We start from the raw sequence: 25162 nt of genomic DNA on the forward strand, positions 1-25162 counted from the left end.
AGGATTGGCTTCCTAGTAATGAGCCATACTTGTGTTCATACATCCAGAATTTGGAATTTAAGGCAATGGCACAAATATTCACTAATCTTGATTAAATTGTGATCAACAGTCAATAATTCAATAGAAAAAAGCCTAGTTATAAAAACTCTTGGCTATCTAGTTATCAATCAATAATTTTCACATGGGCTATGAAAATCAAATCTACATTAGTAAATTTTTCAAACAAACAAAGCCGCTTATCATGCATATCTAACTTTAGTTTTCTTTTGATTTGGAAACATGGTGCCTACCAGGATAATATTTTCCACATATCACCTGCTTTTTCATTCATAATAATATGGGGAAAATGGAAAAGTGAGTTGCGAACAAGGTTGGCATCGAGAAAAAAAAAGAAGTGAGAGAAATGGTTAAAAATGGAAATAAATCGGCTTGTTGTTCACTCTATGAAAATGGAAAGAGAAGGAAGACGAAGGTAGTGCTCTGTAGGCTGGCATGGTGTTAAATAAATCCAGAAAAATTCCCAATCCACAAACTTCTACATCACCTACACTTCCTCTTTCTCACATTTGTCGGATCTCTGATTGTATTATGTAAAAATTTGGAAGCATGATTTTTTTTTTTCCAAATCCAAAATTTTATTTATCCCATCCAAGTTGCGTGATCTGACCATTGACTAGAAGTACAACTTGTTCGTGCCACAAGGGAATGCCATCGACCTTGCCAAACTTAAGGCTGGCCATCCCTATTATGAAGAGACAAAGCTGATGATGTCCAGGACTCATACTAATCCAGTTTTGCTGTTTTATTCCAACAAACTCTGTTTGACAGAACTATGAGCTCCGAATGGGATGTTAAAGGTCTCTCTAACTATAGCAACAGGGCATGATCAAGTGGCACTAGCCATGCAAAGTTGGCCCAGACCAATTACGTTCTCAGGGTTAGGTTTTGTTACTAGTCTTTTGACCTATTTCCTTCAACTGGGCTTTCTTTTTTTAATTTCATTTTGTAGAAGTTAGAGAAAAAGAAGAGAGAAAAGCTTCACTTTGGATGCTTTCTTGATAAGTGTGTAAAATTTCAGATTTTGACTCCATAATGTCTATCGATAGTGGCCCCTCTTTTTTTTCTCAAGACAGTCATTCATTTCTTTTAAGAAATTATTTGTTTTAAATTTTTAATGGTGTCTCAGCATTAATCATTTTTCTTGCTTTAAAGCATTAAAAAAATCAAATACCAATAATTTAAAAAATATGTCATAGTGTTATAAGGGAAATTATCGCTATAGTGAGAATATAAGATACATGGTGGGTATTATTGAGTGTCTCAGAATGAGAACATAAATCAAATTGTTGAGAGATCAGTGAGTCCTTATGGTCTCTTATTTGTATAATATGTGGCCTATAGCTAGAGTATTTCTTCTTTTTCAACAAAACCTGAGTAGCTAAATTTAAACTTGATTTCACTGGGTAGAGTAGCTAAATTGCATTTGATGTCCGTTTGTAATAACCTATACAAAATTGACAAAGCATCCAGCAGTCACAAAGACAATGATAAGAGAATGATTTTATTTACTATAGACCAAACATTATTGATTACATATTTTCAGGTTCATTCCCCTTTTAATAATTATTTTCAATTTCTAGGGAAACTTTCCAAGATACATATAAATATTTTACACGTCCAGTGACATACGGATATGGTCCAGTGTTGAAATCTATAAAATTTTAAAAGATTCTTGAAATCTGATTTGTGGATCAAATATTCTATCGTTATAATTAAAAAGCAAGCTGCCAACTGGGAACCTTATATGACACACAACAAAGTATGCACACATAGGTAACAATTTAACGGAAACTTTCTGCTGTGTAACGAAAGGCCATGAGTTTTTTCACGACCACATTATAAAAGAAGGTGACGACTTTTACAGCATGAGCTGCTTGTTTTCTTTGACACAATTAAGTGATAATTCTTGTAGCGTCTTTGTTTCTATTCTTTTCGGCTAAAAGAAAAGACTTTAAAGCTCTTTTTTTTTTAAATTGGTGAAAACTATAGAACAAAGGGCACAAAGTTCTTTTTAACCCTTACGTAGAGGGTTGCAGAGAGATCTCGAAGATGAAGCTAGGAATTTTTTGTTGTAGGAACCAAACTATAGTTTCTAAAATTTTACAGAACCAGAAATATATTTACTTTATTTTATTTTATACAGGATAAACTAAAATATTTGAAATTTAAAAATAACTTCTTTTTATTTTTTTTAAATCCAAGAAGAAATACAGCCCCTTCCACACCCCCCTGCCTCCAGTACACCTCTCTCTATAATTTTGTTTTTCAAAGCCTTTGGTCCCCGTGACTGAGGGTTGCTCTTTGAGAACGAAAAGTGAAAAAAAAAAAGAAGAATAAAAATTCAGTATATTTTTATAATTAAAATTTAAAAAAAAAAATTTGCCCCCACCATTTTCAAGGTTGGACACATCTGATTATGGACCTGATTTTGAACTGTAGCTAGTAAAAAAGCATTGTGCCAGTACTAATCAAATACGTGTTCCTTTATGTTTTATGCCATATTCAGGCCCGAGTCCACTTTGTGTTACGGAGATCCAACCCGATTATGTCTATATTTGGGATCACATGCTTCTTGGATCCAAATTTAGTTTTAAAAAGTAGAGCCTACATCTGAATCCCAAGTCCTCCCTGAATCCAAACCACTGGCATCCATAGTTGGCGCATAGGGATGCCTATATATCTGCATTGGATAGAAAATCTATTCGATCTGTTTCGAAGAAATCAGATATGAAAAAGAAAAACATATCCTATTAAAAAATAGGATTGAATTCAGCAGTAATAATCGGATTCCAATCAGATTTTCGGATATACATAAACATCCGGTTCGATTTGGATGTGGATTTGAATGAGATTTGTTATTAAGCAAATATCCTATATCTAATGTTCTTACATTTTGAAAATAGGTCAAATTCAGTTCAAAATTCATATTTAGATATGAATATGAAAATTATATTGAAATCAAATTCACTTTGTGAAATAGGATTCCAGATTTGGATTTAGATATGGCTGAAGGTAAATTCAATTTGACTATGATCCATTGACATCCCTAATTGTGGTTGAAGGGGTAGCTTTGTCCTTCCTTCCTTTCTTTTTCCTTTGGCAGCTTCTATGACAAGTAGTGACATAGTTGGGTCTGCCACATGTTTTCATCATTCTTTTCTTTTTCCTCTTTTCCCTTACATGTTTCTCTCAGAACAATGGCCAAAACACATGCTGGCTTGGTTGGGCCGGCTGGTGGGGCCGGCTGCCAACACCAACTCATTAAAATTTTCATTGAAACAATGTGCACTCGATTGCGGGTCTCTATAAGCTAGCAAACCATGTTCATAATTTTGTTGAAATGACAAGTTGCACCACTTAAAGGTGAAGGGGTCCAATTAGTCAAATACGTGTAAAAAATAAACATGGACTTTGATAAAAATTGTTTTAAGTTGTGAACAATAGCTAATAAGTGTCGGATTATAATGCATATTAAAAATGTGAAGCAAGAATGCATTCTATCTATATGCAAATACAATTAAAGTACCAAATAATTATGGCTTAGGCAAGTGTCATAGTTTAATGCATTCTATTTATATACAAATAAGAAAGCATCAAACATTTATAGCTTATGCAAATACCATATTTTTAGGAGATTGAACTTTATTAAAATTCTCTAACCATTATAGACACGCAATATGCACTTGGATGCTGCTCTTTATAAGCTAGCAAACCATGTTCATGATATTGTTGAAACGGCAAGTTGCACCACTTAAAGGTGAAGGGGTGCAATTACTCAAATACTTGTAAAAAATAAAGATGGTCTTTAATAAAAATGGTTTTAAGTGGCAAACTTTAGCTAATAAGTGTCAGATTATAATGCATATGAAAAACTTGAAGAAAGAATGCATTCTTTCTATAAAATAAAAGTACCAAATAATTATGGCTTGGGCAAGTGTCATAGTTTAATACTTTCTATTTGTATACAAAGAAAAAAGCATTAAACATTTATAGCTTACGCAAACACCATATTTTAAGAGATTGAACCTAATTAAAATTCTCTAACCATAATAGACACGCAATGCACACTCGGATGCAGCTCTATATAAACTTGCAAACCAATCCTGAGCTAAGTCATCCGAGAGGCAGTGAAAGCATTCAGCTCTCAACAACAAATACACACTGTTCTAATGGCTGCTCATCTTCCCTCTCTTTCCACTCCTTTCGTTACTTCCCCCAAGCTTGATCCTAATAACAAGGCTGGGTTCAAGCCATGGAGCACCACCCTTGTGAGATGTGAGCCAAGGGCTGAGGGCTGCGGTAGGTCTGCTGCTCAAAGGAGGCCTTCCAGATACCAGCCAAGTACATGGAACTATGACTTCATCCAGTCCATTGCCAGCGCAACATCAGTAATTTTCCATACCTCTGATCTGACTATTATTTTGTTTATTTTGGTATTGTGATGTGATCCTAATTCAAAGACATGAAAATGAAAGCAGATCGAAACACAAAGGACCAGAGTTGAAGAATTGAGAAGAGAAGTCCAACAAGTTATAACATCTACAACTGAGCAAGTGGCTCTATTGGAGCTTGTCGATACACTCGAACGTTTAAGTGTAGCCTATCACTTTGAGAGTGAGATCAGGCGACCGCTAGATGCCATATCCATGAGCACTAGAGGATTTGAGGACCTCTGATCTTCTTCACTTCGGTTCAGTACCAAATATGTGTCGGATTATAATGCATAAACCAGGTCTTTAATAAAAATGGTTTTAAGTGGCAAACATTAGCTAATAAGTGTCGGATTATAATGCATATCAAAAACTTGAAGAGAGAATGCATTCTATCTATAAAATAAAAGTACCAAATAATTATGGCTTGGGCAAGTGTCATAGTTTAATTTTTTCTATTTATATACAAAGATAAAAGCATTAAACATTTATAGCTTATGCAAACACCATATTTTAAGAGATTGAACCTAATTAAAATTCTCTAACCATTATAGACACGCAATGCACACTCGGATGCAGCCCTATATGAACTAGCAAACCAATCCTGAGCTAAGTCATCTGAGGGGCAGTGAAAGCATTCAGCATTCAACAACAAATACACACACTGTCCTAATGGCTGCTCTTCTTGCTTCCCTTTCTACTCCTTTCGTTATTTCCCCCAAGTTTGGTCCTAATAGCAAGGCTGGGTTCAAGCCATGGAGCACCACCCTTGTGAGATGTGCGCCAAGGGTTGAGGGCTGCGGTAGGTCTGCTGCTCAAAGGAGACCTTCCAGATACCAGCCAAGTACATGGAACTATAACTTCATCCAGTCCATTACTAGCGCAACATCTGTAATTTTCCGTACCTCTGATCTGACTTATTTTGTTTATTTTCGTATTATGATGTGATCCTAATTCAAAGAAATGAAAATGAAAGCAGATCGAAACACAAAGGACCAGAGTTGAAGAATTGAGAAGAGAAGTCCAACAACTTATAACATCTACCACTGAGCAAGTGGCTCAGTTGGAGCTGATCGATTCACTCGAACATTTAGGTGTAGCCTATCACTTTGAGAGTGAGGTCAGGCGATCACTAGATGCCATATGCACGAGCAGTAGAGGATTTGAGGACCTCTACTCTTCTTCACTTTGCTTCTGAATTCCGAGGCAACATGGCTATAATGTTTCTGCAGGTATACATATATATATAAATACACATGCGTTAATTCCAAAATATTGACTCAATAATTAGTTCTTAATCTAGACTGTCTATTACAAATGTGTTAATTGACACTAACCATTAAAGTTTCTTTTTGCATTTCGTAGAGTGCTTTAGTAGATTTAGGGAACAGTCTGGCCGGTTCTCTGAGAATCTTCGTGAGGATGTGAGAGGGTTGCTGAGCCTCTATGAAGCATCACAGCTAGCCTGTGAAGGAGAAACTGTGTTGGAAGAAGCTACGGCCTTCTCTTCAGAGCATCTTAGAGCAAGGACAACCTGCATGGACAAGAGGATGTCTCGACAGGTAAAGCGTGGTCTGCAGGTTCTGCTCCACAGAAGGGTTTGTAGGGTCGAGGCCCGAGAGTATATTGAGACATTCGAGAGGACGGACCGCAGAAGCCAAGTACTGCATGAGTTCACTAGGCTGGACTTCAACATGGTGCAGACAATCCACCAAAGAGAGCTCAGGGAGTTATCCGGGTAACAATTCATTCTTGCACTTTTGCCTAAATAACTTGGTCAATAGTTGATAATAATGTAGCAACTAATGTCATTCTATGTATATATGCATATCAGTAATGAATATCTTGTATGTTACATTGTTGCTGGATTTCATCATTGGGTCCACTAATAATCAACCATGAGTCCTTTGTTTTGGGTGTTTGCAGGTGGTGGAGGCACTTGGGCTTGGGCGATCACATTTGCTTCGCCAGAGATAGGCTGGTGGAGAGCTACTTCATGGCGGTGGGGAAGATGCATGAGCCAAGTTCTCACAGTACAGGATGCAACTCGCCCGGGTCTCCTACTTGATGGCCACCGTTGAGGACATCTTTGGCGAGCATCAGTCTGTTGAGGAGCTCGAACCCTTTGTGCAAGTTGTTGAGAGGTAAAGGATGATTATGGTTGGTAAATTAAAGGGAGCAACTCTGTCTCTAGTTTCTGCTTCACATCGTTAGGAGCCAATGAGGGTGCTGTATATTGTATATACGCAGGTGGGATCTTCAGGCGGCAGAGCAGCTGCCACAGTCACTGAGGGTCTTCTATGCGGCTGTCTACAACACAACCAACCAGATTAGCTACGCTGTTCTTAGGAGGCATGGCCATGATATCACTTCACACATGAGGAGAGCGGTGGATGGGTGTATGTAGAGCTTACTTGGTTGAAGCAAGGTGGCACCATGCCCGATAGACACCAAGGCTAGAGGAATATCTAAGCAACATCCGGGCAGCCATGACCGGCACTATTCTTCTCCATGCCTACCTCTTCCTCTCCGAAAACATTGAGGATCAAGCAATCCAGCAGCTGTTGTGTGAGTCGAACATCATCACTTGTCATCGATGATAACAACTTGTCAAAATCAGCTGTTAGTGTATTTTCTGCTGGTTAACTAGTATTAGCTTCCGAGTTGACAATGTTTTTGTTCTGTTTTTCTGTTTGGATTGGCTGATAATCTTCTCTTTATATGTTGAACACTTGATCAAAGGTTGTACTCGGGAGAGGGAACCTGCCTAGATCGGTCCAGATTTATATGAATGAGGCAAGGTTAGCGGAGGAGCAAGCACGACAGCACATAAGGAACTTGCCAAGGGATCATGGAGGAGGCTGAACAGGGAGCTTCTCTCTGCTCTGCAGCAGCAGCAACAGACCACCTTCTTTCGTTCCTTCATGAACGTGGCTCTCAACATTGCGAGGGTCTCCCAGTGCATGTACGACTATGAAGATGGCATCGGTGTCTTGGAGCATGAGTCCATGGCCGTATCTACTCCCTCATTGCCGAGCCCATCCAGACTGCCTAAGCAAATCACCAGTGTCATGTTTCCCACTCTATCAACCATCTTGGTGCCCATTAACCGAATCCTACTTATGATGCTATGTATCATCATGTAATAAAATGGATACATTAATAAATTAAATTCAGTACTCTCTCTCTCTTTATCTATCTCTCTCTCTCTCTCTCTCTGTCACATGTATGCACATAGTCATAATTTCCTTTATATCTCTACACCTCATAAAGCACTTCTTGTGGTCATCTCTAAAGATTTGGAACCATCCTCTTTAGTCAAGCCGTTAAGCATCAATGTTGGTGTGACGCCATGCCTGCTTAAATTAAGGCACAAGAAGAGAATGAAACATGAGATTTGGTGCATACTCTAAAAAATGTAAAACCCATGGGGAATAAGTGGGTTTACCGAATTAAATACAATTCTAAAGCAAGTGCCAGGATGATCCAAGGCTTTCTTGCCTTGTTCCATGAAGTTAAAGAATCTTTCTCCCTTTGCGAGCTCAAGCCTTCAGTTGTCGTCTAGACCTGGGGCGGAGGGAGGGGGGCCGCCTAGGCCATGGCCCCACCCTAACTAACTTAAAAAAAAAATTACATTAGAAAAATAAAAAATTGTTAGTTGTGCAATGTATTTTTTTTATTTCGGTTCAGTTTGGCCCTACCCAGATACGAGTTGAACTATTTGGCTCACCCTGAAAAATGTATGACCTTTCAGAACACATAGAAAGTTCGGTTAAAATGTTACCTTTGTGTACATATTTGTGGTGTGCCATAGAAGGTTCCTAGTTGGCGGCTTGCTTTTTAATTATACCTATAGAATATCTGATCCACAGATCAGATTTCAATATTTTTTAAAATTTTATAGATTTCAGCACATGAGCATATCCATATGTCATTGGATGAGTAAAATATATATATGTATCTTGGAAAGTTTCCCTAGAAAATGAGAATAATTCTTGAAAGGGGAATAAACCTGAAAATATGTAATTAATAATGTTTGGTCTATGTAAATAAAATTATTCTCTTATCACTGTCTTTTTGACTGCTGGATGCTTTGGATTAAATTCATTTCATAATTGTCTTCTTTTTGCTTTAGTTATGAATATCCTTTGTCTATCGTAAAAAAAAACGATGTTCTCGTCATTTTGTCTCTTTTACTGGTGGATATTATGGATTAAATTCATATTACAACTGACTTTTTCTTTTGCTTTAGTTTATACAATACACTTGGTTTATCGTAATGAAAATGATGCTCCTGTCACCGTGTTTTCTTAACTAATGGATGGTTTGGATTAAATTCATTTCACAACTATGCTTTTTGCTTTAGTTTATATGAATACCTTGAAAAGGCTGAAGTCCCTTCTTTTTTTTCCTCTAACCCGATCATCAGTGGAGAGCTGTACATATGTCAACTAAAGTGTCATGCATCCATCTTTTGCAGTCCTCAAATATGGCACCCATACTGTGAACTTTCATTGGCCAGTCAATCCGACCAACTACGCTACACCCTTAGGGCTTTCTTATATGTGGGGACATAATGAATTGCAAATGGTCAATTTTGTATAAGATTATTACAAACGGATATGAAATACAATTTAGCTACTTGACTTTGTGGAATCAAATTTAAATTTATTAGACGAAGAAGAAATATTCTAGCTATGAACTACATATTAGACGAATAAGAGACCAGAAGGACTCACCGATCTTTCAACAATTTGATTTACATTCTCATATAATACCCATCACATACATTATATTCTCACCACAGCCATAATTTCTCCGATAACACTATGACATATTTTTTAAATTATTGGCATTTTATTTTTTTGACGTTTTAAAGCGAGAAAAATAATTAATGTTGAGACAACCTTAAAAATTTTAAACAAATAATTTCTTAAAAAAATTAATGACTGTCTGGAGAAAAAAGAAGGGGCCACTATCAATTTGTTCTTGATAACTTGATTGGGATTTTAAGAGGAAAAGAAAATACGAGGCATCTAAAGGTGGTAGGCTGAACCACAAGCAAGTGGGCAAAGGTACAACAAAAATAAAAAGAAAAAAATGACTTTGTCTTCATTATAATACCATTCATATTCTATTAGCTTATATACCGCTGCATGAGTGCACTTAGCCTATAATGTTTATTTTTCTGGTGGAAGAACGATTTTTTTTTTTGGGGGTTATCGTTGGATTTTGCTTCTTGCACTCTCACGTTAATTTCCATCTGTTGTGGTCCAGTGGACTCAAAATATTTTTTAGTGGGTCCACTGTGGTAAAACCATAGAAAGGTTCTCTGTTGCATTTGATATAGATCAAACTTATGAGTTGTTTATCTCATAACAAGGATGGGATACGGGAAATGACCCTTCCAATCAGGAGGGGCCATGTTATTAGAGAGATGTGTCTAGATGGCGGTCAGTTTTTGGATCTCTCTCGATTGTATCTGGTTTAACAAAGGATTTAGCTTAAATCTACTGTTTTGAAAAATAGCAGATTTGAAAACGATCGTTTATGGGTTGTTTGACAAGGCCGGAATTGCATAATATGTAAATAAAATTTTCTTTTTCGAGGAAATGGGAATTGAATCCTCAAAAAAGATTTTATGTTTTTAGATTATAGTTTCATTCTTGAATCAAAATTTAGGAATCGTGATTCTATTCTGAGGGGTGGAATTATGATTCCTTAAATTTATAATTTATTCTTTTTCTTTGAGCACATGTCAACATGGTTTTATTTCATCAATTTTAAACTTTAAATTGTGATTTTGTCAAAAACATCATTTGCAAAATTAGACTCAAAACTCTAGAATATCAAATTAAAAATGAAACTAGAACTAGAGTTTTCATTCTAATTCCAGTTTGAAGTGCCGCCAAACACCACCTTATGACCACCACTATCTTTTAAATGCATTGATCTCAAGTTAGAAGGGTTGAGATTTGATCTGAGATCTATGAACTTTAAGATGCAAGCCCTACAAACAACATAATCTTTGCATAGTGCACATACACATATATATTTATAAAGTTTGTACATTATACATATATATAATATATATACATATATGCTATATATCTATATATAAATATTTATACATACGTATAATATATATACATATATGCTAATATATATTCGTACAAATGTATATATTATGTACATATAGTGTTCTGCAATATGCGTACACACATGTATAATATAATATATATAATACGTACAATGCATACATAACATATATATGGTAATATACATCGTACATATTTATATATAGATATTAATACACGTATGTAATATATATCTACATTCATTGATCTCAAGTTAGAAGGGATAAAATTTGATTTGAGATCTATGAACTTTAAGACGCAAGGCCTACAAACAACATAATCTTTGTATAGTGCACATACACATAGATATTATAAAGTTTGTACATTGTACATATATATAATATACATACATGTATGCTATATATCTGTATATAAATAATTATACATACCTATAATATATATACATATAAATACATATATGCTATATATCTGTACATAATAATTATACATACGTATAATATACATACATATATGCTATATATCTGTATATAAATAATTATACATACGTATAATATATATACATATATGTCAATGCACACACGTACAAATGTATATATTATGCACACACACACACACACACACAGATATATATATATATATATATATATATATATATACATATAGTGTTGTGTAATATGCGTGTACACATGTATAATATAATATATATAATATGTACAATGCATACATAACATGTATATGGTAGTAGACTTTGTACATATTTATATATAGATATTAATATATGTATGTAATACATATCTATATATTCACACATAATGTACATATGTATGTACACATATAATACAAATATGTACATATATATGTTAGATGTATATGTATGTATTACGTAAATGCATATATATGTATATATATATATGTTAGATGTACATATATATATAATACATATATATATATATATATATGCATATATGTTGTATGTACATACATTATAAGTACATATTTGTATATTATATGCACATGTATACATATATATATGTATGTGCATATATAAATATATGTATAAAATAATATTAATATGCAGATATATATAGTATGAACGTCTACGTCCATATCTCTGCATATATGTGTTATATGCATACATACACATATCTATTAACGTATATATACAACGTCCTGGCAATGGAAGGGGACGGCACTGGGGCTGCCTGCTACACCTGATGGATGGAGTGTGGTTGCTGCAGCCCTCAGATGGCCAAGAGAGACAGCAACATGATGGAGGAGTGCTCGGATGGAGGCAGGGGCTCGGCCCGCCTGGCCGAGGTCGCTTTGGTGCTTATGACTATGTTCGGTGGAAGGGTGCAGCAATGGAGGATGCAAGAAGAGGTTGCCCGATGAAGTGGAGGTGATGAACTGAGATGCACACGACCAATCTTTGGAGAGGGAACCTAACTAGTTAGACTCCAAGGGGACAAGCCGAGCTCGGAACAAGGAGGTGAGCTTGGTATAGGTTTAGGTAGGCTCGGTTTAGGTGAAGCAGGTTAGGTCTAGATGGAAGTGGTTTGGTAGTGGAGTGGGCTTGGTCTAGACGTGAAAGGGAGGTTAATTGCTAAGAGGGTCGGTTATGACTTAAAGATAGGTGAAGGGTTGTGCGAGGAGGGTGGGAGTACATGAGAAGATGACATAGAGACAGTTAGCAGAATGAGCAGGTCTTATGAGGTGAGAGGCATAGAGGTGAGGTAGTATGATGAGGAGGAGGAGTTAGCATGAGGTGGAGGTATATTAACGCTTGCGTGAAGTGGAAAGGGTTGGTTATGAGAGGTGAAGAGGCTAAGAGGTTTGAGAAGGGTCTCCCTAGCTAAGGAAATTGAATACGTACCTTAACTCCTCAATGACGGCTGATGATGGTGCGAGTCGAGGTGAATGGTTGAAGAGACACTCGGTGGAGGGATTTGTAACTCTCATCTTTTAAGACAAGGAGCTCAAGAGGAGGCTGCGACGTGTAACGGTTGCAGCCTGCACCCTCTCCTTAACTCGATTTAGTGCCCTTTTGATGGGAATACCCTTGCCAATTAATTCGAACTCTAGTAAGGAATCAAACTGACCATGGGCAAATCAAACCATTCCTGCAGGTGATCCGGACTCATTTTTTTCTGATCCTTCGATGGCTAGTGATTGTGAGGCCCCAACTCTTGACTGGTATGTCATTAGTACTCACTTGACCAAAAATTAAATGCCATTAGTACTGACCATAAAAAATTAGTGCTGACTATGACATTAATACGGTAACAAAAAATGGAAAGGAAAGGTTATCATTGTATGCTATTAGAAGAAGGAGATATATGCCATTAGAAGAAGGAGATATATCCATCACTGTAGGAATTGGGTTCAAGCTTTCCCCAGCCCTGCTCCGAATTATTGAATTGATTTGATGATTCAATCAATCTATCTTAGGCGAAAGAGAGTATATCTCGATCAGGGTGGATCTATATAAAGATCGCTTGTTTTGTTTCCATGAAAATCAAATAGAAGCAATTTGATTGGTATGATCCATGGATAAAATTAACCAGCCAAAAAAACTACTTGTTACAAATAAAATCCCACAGTGTGATGGGCGGTGTGTACAAGGCCCGGGAATGAATTCACCGCCGTATGGCTGACCTGCGATTATTGTCTGACCTGAATCAGTGACCTTCACTCTCATTAATGGAAAGGTTATGGAAAAGTCCTTTGGAATAATTTTTTGGTTGTGCGAACCAAGTCAAAGGTATACCGCCTGAGGATTGATCTCCGACTCCGGCCGCCTATTAGTCGTTTCCAAAGTTAATTCCTCTTTCTTATTCTTAAGCAAGCCCCCGCTCAGCTATAGCCGAACCCCCTTAATCGGGAGCTGCTCCATGAGCAAAGCGTAGGACTGATTCAGACTCACTCTGATAGACTATCAGACAGGAATTTTTGAAAAGACAAAACATCCCCCCACTTGACGAGCAAAGCCCACAAAGCACTCGCAAAGCAGCCCTCTCCACAACCCCTAGGATTTCCCCCTGTGGCGAATCTGCGTTCGATTGATTCAATATCAATGAACCTAGAAGAAGTGTAATGATCATACGTCTGTAATGCATTGTCGAGGTGTATTCTTAAAGTACCAATATCTACGGCCGTAGGCTAGCTGAAAATCTGAGTTTATCGGAATCTTCTTCCTTTTGAAAAAAGCCGCTCCACAGTGGTAAAGTCTCGTCTTGTGTGCGCTGACCCGCGCCGCCAGCAGCACAAAAGGGCGGCGAGCGGTTTCCTGAAAACTAGCTTCTGATACATGGTATAAATAATGAAAGATCCAATATTTCAAAATTGTGTCTAGAATGACCGGAAAGGTAGAAACGAGACCGGATATAGTTTTCTCATTCTGAACAATTGCAAAAAGGTTCATTGCTTCAGCCCAGAATACGATTAATCCAGCATGGGCCACGTGAGCTTCCAGCTTTCAGTGCCATACAGGGTGGGAATACAGAAGTGATGCTTCTATGGTGGAAGCCGAGTATGGTATGCAGGCACATAATGCCTCAATACTTTTAGATTTTATATCTAATAAACACATAGGTGGGAAGGGACACCAGCGACTACAGCATTATCCAGCCACCCATGGAGCGTGTAGCCTGATCGTAGCCTTTCAAGAAAGTCCTGACCTTTCCATAACCTTTCTAGAACGTCCTTTCCATTTTGTTGATGGATAATGGCATACAATTGCATTTGTGGTATGGATATATGGTATTCAATCCATTAGGAGTATCTTCGCGGATCCATGGATCCATACATCTCGATCGGCCTGGATCATATCATACATAGTACGAGCATGAGTGACTAAATTCATCGAGTTGTTCCAATGAATCAAAATGGCGTTCCCAAAATGATCGACCGTGATTTCAGCGATAAATGGCTTCTCAGAAAGAATGGATTTTACTATGAATCTTCCTCAAGGAACCAAACCACTTCGATTCGGGAGCCCGCTAGTTGTCAAAAAGCATCTTCCGTGGTTTTTATATTATTTAACTGTGGGGGTCGATTTCATCGGTAGTTGATACCATCGATCCTAATGAATGGAGATCCCTCTTCATTCATTCGAATGACGTGGAGGGGTCTCTCGATTTTTTTGCCAGCTGGATCTAGAGAGATACATCATGTGAAAAGACAAAAAAAATGGGGAACCCAGAACAATTTGTGGAGAATACGTCCCTTCGTTTGGAAATACATCATTGTAATTGTTAGCAGTGACCATAGAATAGGTCTCTTCGTTTGGAAATTTCCCGTAAAGCAAATCATAGGTTCTTTTCTCCATCGGAACAATTTTTTGGGTACTTCTTTATTCTCGGAGGAACAAAAGGTCAAAATGTTTTCTGGGACTGCAATCCAAACTGAGGACAGGTTTTTGGAGTTAACTCACCCTACCATCCCCCAAGTCAAGCTGGTGCCCGCAGGTAATAAAAAAATAAAGAAGATCAAATCCACTGAAATGATTGGGCTCGACTGAAAACTGATCGGAAAAGTAACAGCGACTGGTTACTCCGGTGGTAGCACACAGATTTCCGACCAGGATTGAGTTCTTCGCGATGGCTGGTCGGATTGCCTGAAACTTGGTGGGGATGTTGCTAAGATCTGGGCGATTATCCTGGGGTGAATGAGAGAGTGAAATTCGCCCTTGGTTGCTTCAGATTTTGCCTGCAACTTCCGCCCATGCACTGCTTGGTTTCTGCCAAGCTGAGCGAGCGATGTGGTTTATTAAGGGTCGGCTATTGGGGAAAATCCATCTCCTTTCTAGACTGCAATTCTCAAATTGATGCGGAGTGACTTGCTGCTGCCAAGGACAGAATTTTCAGGTTGATTCACCATCGAGTTCACAGAAATCCGACCGGCCTTCTACCAATGGATTCCGGTGAACCTTCGGATTCTCACCTTGACAATCAGTCCGATAGACTAGGGTGCGATCCACCTTTCCGGCATCTCTTTCTCTGATTTTGACAGAGATTAATAAGGTTACTAGGGCCGATCTTAACCTGTCTTAAGCTCTGCTCGAGGTGGAAGTAGCTTGATTACTAGTCGACTAGAGCCACGAGTAGATTTCAGTCAAGCCTTCCCAAGATAGTTCTCCAGCCACTAACTTCTTCCGGGCAAGAAGAACTTGCACCGTGGTGATTCGGTCGGTGAATTTGTGCATAGGATCAAGACGCTCTAAGAGGATTTCTGGTGGCCTCAAAGGTCATCTCCAAACCTGTTTCGCTTCGACCAGAGTGACAGGTTGGAGCCTTGGGTTTCCAGTCACCGGTGGTAAGACGACGAGAGGAAGAGAGAGGCGAGAGCCAATTCACACGAAAAACTCAACTTCTAATTCTTGATTGCATGGTAGCAAATTCTCTTAGGCAGTACTTATACACATGAATTAATGACACCCACGCACTGCCCTCACTGTACAATAAAATCATAGATTAAGTGATTCCTTTCTGAAGTTAATGAAACAAGTAAAAGCGACTTGCTTGCCATGGAATAACGGATGACAATAACTTCAGGTGGTTTGCTTCCTCATAATTTTCTCCTTCAACTTCGTTGCTGCTACTCAATGTACTTCCATGTATACAACATGTGCCTAGCTAGGAGATACACCCAATAATCTAAAGGTTGGATACCAAAATGTCTACAATTTCTTTGTAAAAAAAAATAGAACATAGGAAAAAAGCAATCTAATTCTCGGTAAACTCTTAAATTCATGGAAAAACTGGACTCAAAATTCATTTGGTTTTGGAAATGCTCAATTACGCCCAACAATTCTATGAAATCTAATTCGATGGTCTTTTATCACAAGAACTTTATCAATATAATTCTTGTTATTAACAGATAGTAACAACTAAGAAGAGGTCAATAAATTTTAACTACTAATCATGGAGTATCATATCAAGTATACCTACCTTTGGCACTTTACCTGAAGCCCCATGCAGAAGGACAGAAGTAGAGACCAGGAAGAAGAGGAGCAGCCTGGTTTCTTCCATGGGTGACGTCGACATTAATGGTGTTCTTCCTCCTCTGGAGGCCTTATTTGTAGCTGTGATCATCTTGGAAAAGGCCAAAACGAATTTGTGTGAGATGTATGGAATAGAACCTTGCTGTGTACAAGTTAGAAAATTTGACTTATCGATGCTTTAGTCCTAGGGATCTTTTCTTTTTCTTTACTTTATTTCTTTATTTTTTTGCTCGTTTTATTTTTCAGGAGGATTAAGACAGTGGGCAGATATATTATTCCGACAAAGCATCCCTTGTCTTCCTTTTCTTCCCCGTATATATGAAAGACTTACTTGACATTATGCCACGATCTTCAACCGGCTTGAACCATTGTGTTGCACACACACACACAAATAGGACCTAGACTGGTTGAGACTGAAATAATCAGGTTTAGTTTAGTTGGGATATCAAATCAGGTTGTTACTGATGTTGTTTTCACAGATATTGACCCATTAGGCAACAGATAGCTAAGAGAGTAAAATGAATAGGAGTGTGTTTGATAAGAGGAACATTCTGTTCTTGTAAAATGTATCTCAAAACCTTTACATTAATTGTTGACATCAAATGCTCACTGCAATAATCTTGTATTGGTAACGAGGAGGAAATGTTGCAACATGATAATAAAAGAATGTATTTTTTTTACTTAATTTATTGTGGCTGATCCGAGACCAACGGCATATGAGATTACCGCATTGAGAAGAGACAAAAAAAGTCGAACTCCTTTGAGGCCGACTTCCCACTTTTTCATTTTACCATCACCGCATGAATTCTATTAGTGATAAGCCATTGTACTTCAAGACCTTCAAGTTGAAGGATGATGATTCAACATGAAGGCATGTGTTCCTCACAAGACATTCACAAAGAGTTATTTAACCTAAAGTGGAAGTAAGAATCAAAAGGAAGAAAAAAAAGAAGTTTGGGCTTCATGCATCCAACTGTTTGATGACTCTGAAGTTGCCACAAAAACCAAAGAAAGCATCTTCCTGCGCACTGCCCTCACTGTACAATAAAATCATAGATTAAGTGATTCCTTTCTAAAGTTAATGAAACAATTACAAGGGACTTTCTTCCCATGGAATAACGGATGACAATAACTTCAAGTGGTTTGCTTCCTCATAATTTTCTCCTTCAACTTCGTTGCTGCTACTCATGTACTTCCCATGTATACAACATGTGCCTAGCTAGGAGATACACCCAATAAACTAAAGGTTGGATACCAAAATGTCTACAATTTCATTGGAAAAGAAAAATAGGACGTAGGAAAAAAGCAATCTAATTGTCGGTAAACTCTTAAATTCATTGAAAAACTGGACTCAAAATTCATTTGGTTTTGGAAATGCTCAATTACACCCAACAATTCTATGAAATCTAATTCGATGGTCTTTTATCACAAGAACTTTATCAATATAATTCTCATTATTAACAGATAGTAACAACTAAGAAGAGGTCAATAAATTGTAGCTACTAATCATGGAGTATCATATCAAGTATACATACCTTTGGCGCTCTACTTGAAGCCCCATGGAGAAGGACAGAAGCAGAGACCAGGAAGAAGAGGAGCAGCCTGGTTTCTTCCATGGGCGACGTCGAGATTAATGGTGTTCTTCCTTCTCTGGAGGCCTTATTTGTAGCTGTGATCATGTGGGAAAACGCCAAAACGAATTTGTGTGAGCTGTATGGAATAGAACCTTGCTGTGGCCATGTTAGAAAATTTGACTTATCGATGCTTTAGTCCTAGGGATCTTTTCTTTTTCTTTACTTTATTTCTTTATTTTTTTCCTCATTTTATTTTTCAGGAGGATTAAGACAGTGGGCAGATATATTATTCCAACAAAGCATGCCTTGTCTTCCTTTTCTTCCCCAGATATATGAAAGACTTACTTGACATTATGCCACGATCTTCAACCGGCTTGAACCATTGTGTTGCACCCACACACACACACACACACATGGGACCTAGACTGGTTGAGACTGAAATAATCAGGTTTAGTTTAGTTGGGATATCAAATCAGGTTGTCACTGTTGTTGTTTTCACAGAGATTGACCCATTAGGCAACACATAGCTAAGAGAATAAAATGAATAGGAGTGTGTTTGATAAGAGGAAGATTGTGTGCTTGTAAACCTTTACATTATTGTTTCAAAACACAATGTGTAATCATGTCTAACATCTAATTGTTGACATTATGTTATGTTAACTTTTACGTCATGTATTTTGAAAACGTATCCCAACAATACACAAAATATTATTCTTATCAAATGCTCAATGAAATAATCTTGTATTGGTAACGAGGAGGAAATGTTGCAACAAGATAATAAAAGAATGTATTTTTTTTTACTTAATTTATTGTGGCTGATCTGAGACCAACGGCGTATGAGATTACCGCATTGAGAAGAGAAAAAAAAAAGTCAAACTTCGCTGAGGCCGACTTCCCCACTTTTTCATTTTACCATCACCGCATGAATTCTATTAGTGATGAGCCATTGGACTTCAAGACCTTCAAGTTGAAGGATGATGAGTCAACATGAAAGCATGTGTTCCTCACAAGACACAGAAGAAAAAAAAGAAGTCTGTGCTTCATTCATCCAACTGTTTGATGCTTCTGAAGTTGCCACAAAAACCAAAGAAAGCATCTCCCATGGGGGAAAATTGAATTTTATCAAAAGAATATTCACATTGAGCAGCAACTCTTGCTTTTGTTTAGGACAAGCAACATGTTTTTCCAATTTAAAGAAGAAGGGGGAAAATACAATCAAACATGTTTCTACTGTATTGAAAGAAGAGACTTTAAGTGCAGCTTCCAAAAATCAGGGTGGGAAGAGGAGATGTGGGTGACAATCAAGTACAAATATTCATCGGCAACGAAGAAGACTGAAATCTAGACCTTTTCCTTCTTTTGGCTTTGCCATGCTCCTTTGGTTCCGTCACGTGCTTTAAGCCCTCCTTCTCCCTTTCAAATCTATGATTTTTTCTCATGAAGTTGTCTCTGTAAGGTGCGGCCATGGTGGTTGGCTTCTTTCTAGAGGGCCCCATTAAATTTAACAGGTCTAGTCCTCCCATGGTTCTTCATTGCATGTAGAAAGTGTTTGATTCCCATTTTCAGAAGTTTGAAAGCAAGAACACCTTGTTCGTGCATGTTCTGAAAGACATAAGGATAAACGTTGTCATTGAAAACTACATTTTAAAAAATTCTGGTAAATAAACTGAATGATGTTTTCAAACTTTTTAGAACAGCTTTATAAATATAAAGAAAACAATATAAGGTAATGAAAAAGGTGTGAAGTTTTAGAATTAATTGGATTTTAGAAAAATAGAATAGCACAAAATAACATTGCTATTGAATATTATAGTACAACAATTACTGCCTTGTTCATAATAGATAAAAATAGCATTTTTTTCCTCAAAAGAAGAAACCACATCTTCTATTTCAGGAAAATCTTACGTAAAACGACGTTTTATATTTTACTAAATGACAAGACAGTGGCCCCTGTGGCTCCACTTTCTAACTCTTCCACTGATTTGCATATGAGAGAAAAAGACAAACCTGGTAGCTCTTTGCAATTTAGATCTTCAAATGTACTCTCATAGAACTTCACAAGTGTTCTTGTGGGGCTAGTTGCCAAATAAAATTTTCAGTAACTACTCAATGAGTGAACAAATGGCAAGCCTTCAACCCAATAGCTAACACTCTCTAAAGAACTAGAAACAGCATCATCATTCCATGTGCTAAGTTGGAAACCAGCACATCAACTTTGCTTCTCTTGCACCAATACTTGAGAGGTCCAGCAAACAGCAGTGGAATAACTTTGATTTTTAAAAGTATGTCAAGAATACATAGAAGAAATATATGAAGAATGCCAAATTCAACTATCTGCAATAAAAAAATGAAAAAAGAAAAAATATGAACCCAGTACATGTGCCATCACAAATTGAGCTTTATACCTAAACAAGTTTAATTATACAAACTCAAATGGAAATCCCTATCTAAAGTTCTCCAAATAATCTACTAATCCTGAAAAGCAACATAAGATCATAATTCAGTACACAACAGCAACTAACCAAATCTAGACAACAAAAGAATGTGCATAGACAATCACTCGCACACACAAGAAGCAAAGCCGATCCTCATCCAACTCCAAGGCCACAAGGCAATTCAGCAACATGCAAAGATCGTTTGAGCAAGTGTCACATCAAGAACAAAAATGTGACTCACATTCAACCACGTCATGGCACTTTTGCAACACATGAGCATCGCGCTTCTGCCACTTGATGATCGCCTGATCTTCCCAAACCCTATTGCCACTCCAAATCATGAAGACAATTCCGCAGGCCAGAGCTGGCGTCATCTTGCCGGAGAATGGGGAAAACACTTGGACGAGACCATCTGAATTCCAAGATGTCGCACTACAACCTTATACTCCAAAGAGTGATGTGTGACCCCTTGGGATCAAACGCTTTTCAATATTCACTATAATGGGCAATATTGTATGGACTTGCTTAAGAAGTCACTAAAATAGGGGAAAAAGGAAGCTGACCAATTTAAGGAACTAAAGAATAAATGGCCATCAAAAGGATGAGCAAGCATAAAGAGAAACCAAAGATTTGCACAAAATAGTAAGTCAAAAATCTTTTTCCACTTGATTTGAAATGTAAACACTTCAAATTGCAAATGAGGATTATAAAACTCCACGGTCCAATGCAGCCACCGATATTTCATCTTTGAAGGCTCGTTGACCACGTATCACTTCAGATGGATGACTAGAGTGATGCACTGCTTGTTCTCTCCTTCCATACTTTTCTGTCTGCAACATAGTACTTAAAATGCAGTTAAATATCAGGCACCTCAATCTTCAAAATTGCCAAATCGCTTGGAGTCCAAGATTTGCTAACAGTCCAAGATGCTGATAAAGCTGACACAAGGTGTTGAATTGTCAATCCTATTGATTGTTCAACTACTTGTAGAAAATAATAATACATGGTAATAAAAAATTCTCTTCGACGTGCATGCTTGAAACAAGACATGAAAGGGGTGACAACATCATCACAGAATCGAAGTATTGGCAGACCTTCACGCATCTTTGCTTCACCACCATTCATGCATGGATGCTTGGTTTCTGCATGATATCATCATCATGTCACACAAATACTGATTAATGGTTCATGTTGGCTTGTAGGTGAACTTTCCACTTCAAAAATGGCAAATATACATTGATGCATAGGAAGCAGTGATAAAAATGCCCCTAATCCCTTTCTTCACAATCCCCTTCTATTGGCTACCAATTTTAATGAGAAAATACAATGCATGCAGAATCAGGGATCAAATCTTTATAGATAATCCTATTGCCTCCTTGTTCTATTGCACCATTAATAATTATGAGGACAGGTAGAGTCTCCTCCACAAAAAAGCCAATTCAAGTGTCCTAGGCAGTCAAAAGAGAAAGGGGCTAGCCTTTTCAATAAATAAGAGGCTTGAAGTGAGAAACAAAACAAAGTTAAGATACCGATGTAGAAGGAGTAGCAGCAAATTAGATGACTATGCAACTCCAGTGTACACATGCATCCTTATATACCTAGGTATAGCCATGACATGTGCAACTAACATACATGCATTTAAATACAATCACAAGCTCAATAAATTGAACACTACTCTAAACAATCAAACTACAACTACTTTAACTAGGACTCAAACAAGCATGGCATTCTGAACCATGAGCACTACTCTAAACCACGTCCGCACTATACTAAACTACAACTAAGAAGGCAAGAAGAAATTTCAATTTTAAATCAAACTTTCACGCATCTCGAACTAGATCAAAACATCAAGAAAAATCAATTTAGAATGTGTTCTTCACAATAAAAAACATAAATTTCATAATGACAACCAAATGGATTCATGTTGGACTAAGAAAAACTCGATTGGCTGTACAGAAAATGATGAAGGACATGCACAAGGGATATTCAAGCCCTTCGCTCCCTCCCTCTCTCTCCCTCTCTCTCTCTCATGTATAAGCCCTGACTTAATCTCTCTCTCTTATATATGTAAGCCAATGTTAAATATGCCAACATATATAACAGTCAAGAAGAATACTTTTGTGTATATAGACAAGGTAGTGTGTTAAATTCTAAACTATTTCATTGCATTTATGAAGTGCCCGTGCATTTCATTTTGTTGATTCGTTATTAGTTTGAGCCTTCCCCAACTTCTACGATAATATAAGCAATTGTGTGACTGGGTCCACTGGGATTGGATTTAGGATAATATGTATGCAGAAATTTACATGTGAAGGAGACAAAGGGGAGTTTTGTGTTTGCTCCTCCCTTTTGAAAGATGAACGATGAGTCCCTTTTTACAATATGAAGTTTTTTCATTTGTTGTCTCTTATAGTCACTTTCGTCCTAAAATTAATTGATTTTCTGCAGATCAAGTACTTCCTTGTGCCATGCTTCACTTTCTCCTTCTCAATTTATTTTGTTTTTTTTTTTTACATTTCAATTGGACATTGGCCTCATGTAAGTTCATTTATGTATTATACTTGGATTTATGTTGATGCTAGCTTCTAACTAGTTTAACAAGACAAGCTAATGTTGAATTGAGATATATATTTCTCTTTAAATGAAGTTTCTTAATGCTCGCTGCCATATTTTGCCATAGCATATAAAAGACACGCTTATATACTAGTTAAATGAGCTCGAGCTCTGACACGCTTGATTGAGCTGAGCTCGAGTTGACATTATATAACTTGATTCGAGCTCGAGTTGTGCAATATAGAAGGCGAGCGGAGTTCGAGCTGACCAAGCTTGGGCTCGACTCAGCTCATGTTCACCCATACTAGAAACCGTGTTTTTGAAGTCCTTGGCTCTATGATCCAAGTATTAAAAATCAACTCCGGATCCTTAGATCTGAAGCTATCAAATGGAACCTAGATTCAAATATGAGCTCAAAATTGCTTTGCTTAATAAACGGCTGGGAGGAGCAGTCTCTCAATTTGTTCAACAAAATTAAAAGAATGTACAGAAAAAATAACCAACACGGACACCTTTAAGGAGTCAAGCATTCAACAGAAGAATGCAAATCAATGCAGCGATGCGAGACTTTCACTACCTGAAATGCAGGATTGCAATGCACCAGAACAAAAATCTTCCTTGAAAGAACATGATCCCCAGATCCGTGAGGCACTTAATCAACATCTTTCATGCAGTGAAACCATGCGTTCCTCTAGTCTATGGGAGCCACTGAAATGCCAACCACCCCATTAAATCATGGTAGGCTACAAAAAATTCCAACTAAGATCTCCTTGGCACCCTAACATAGTCTGACTGGGACATACCAAACTCCAGAATCAAAAACCCCGCATCCACCCTTTTTCACCCAGTGTCCTACCTTATGAGAGTCTCCAATCCATCTGCAGGTAGAGTGTAGGATCAGACTGAAACCATCAAATGATAGCTAAGGATCATGATGAATGCCTGAATCCAACCAAGCCAAAATCTCCTACTTACTCGCCACCCCCCAACACGCATTTATCATCAATTCTTTAACAATCTTCCCACAAAGGTTTACATTGAACATATTTCTGCGCTACATCCCCATCATAGACTCTTTTATTCCTTCATAGCCAGAGCTCCCAGATAACCTTTGGAAAGCATAAACACCATCCCCTTCTAGCTAAATTTAATGCCCCAGCACCAGGACTCATAAGGACTATTGTAGATTGTTCAAATTTCACCATTACATTAAACTTGCAACCGATGACTTTCCTGATGGATCTCGCCAAAGACCAATGAATGAACACATGGGCTATCAATTCCTCTTCCTTCTCACAAAGAGGACACTGATTGGCAATGGGGACTCCAAAATTTTCTATGCGATCTTGGGTGAGAGTCCCGCCTTTCATAGCAATATACGATGTCAACTTTGTCACTCCATTGAGTCGTTTCTATATGCTATGGCTCCCCTCACATGCCTCAAAATCTTCACTTTAATGCGCTCATATATATACACTCAATTCAGAGTTTCAGACTACTCACAACCGAATCAGACCATAACAAAGTGTCTCTATTAGTTACCAAACGAACACTCCTCACAGCTAAAGGAATTCAAAGACCCAAAAACCTTCCACATCCCAAGAATTCTATGAGTGAATCACCCCCACCAGCTTCTGCTTATAGTTCACAGATGTTGGAGGTTCCAAACATTGAAAAAAGTAGCACAGCAGACCCCAACCGCACTGTTTTGATCAGACATTAATCACTTTCTAAGAGACAAGATGAGAAATTTCCTCCCATCCCCACATGAGACCCTTCCAGCTCCAGGTGGAATAAGTTCTGTGAGTCTGCAACCAAAGGCTATGGTTGCACAAATACTTCTGTCAACAGAAGTAGCACCATAAGGAGTCCATTAACTTGGCCTTGAGTGTCAACTAGATCATCCAAGCATTATTAAGGCTACTCAAATCTTTCAAACCAGCCCCATCCTCCTCTAAAGGTAAGCACAGGGAGAACCACCTCACTGCATGATCATCCCATCTGTTGAATC

General features: G+C 37.7%; 1 protein-coding gene across 1 annotated transcript; it reads left to right on the forward strand.

Annotated features, from left to right (window-relative positions):
* Nucleotides 1-5162: 5162 nt before the first annotated feature.
* On the forward strand, nucleotides 5163-6897 carry LOC116252615 (alpha-thujene synthase TPS3, chloroplastic-like). Its single transcript, XM_031626999.1, has 5 exons — nucleotides 5163-5292; nucleotides 5856-5971; nucleotides 6053-6228; nucleotides 6417-6545; nucleotides 6741-6897. The coding sequence occupies exons 1-5, from the start codon at nucleotides 5163-5165 to the stop codon at nucleotides 6895-6897; spliced, it is 708 nt and encodes a 235-aa protein (XP_031482859.1).
* Nucleotides 6898-25162: the final 18265 nt, after the last annotated feature.

Source organism: Nymphaea colorata, chromosome 4 (assembly GCF_008831285.2).
Source record: "Nymphaea colorata isolate Beijing-Zhang1983 chromosome 4, ASM883128v2, whole genome shotgun sequence".
Taxonomy (NCBI): Eukaryota; Viridiplantae; Streptophyta; class Magnoliopsida; order Nymphaeales; family Nymphaeaceae; genus Nymphaea; species Nymphaea colorata.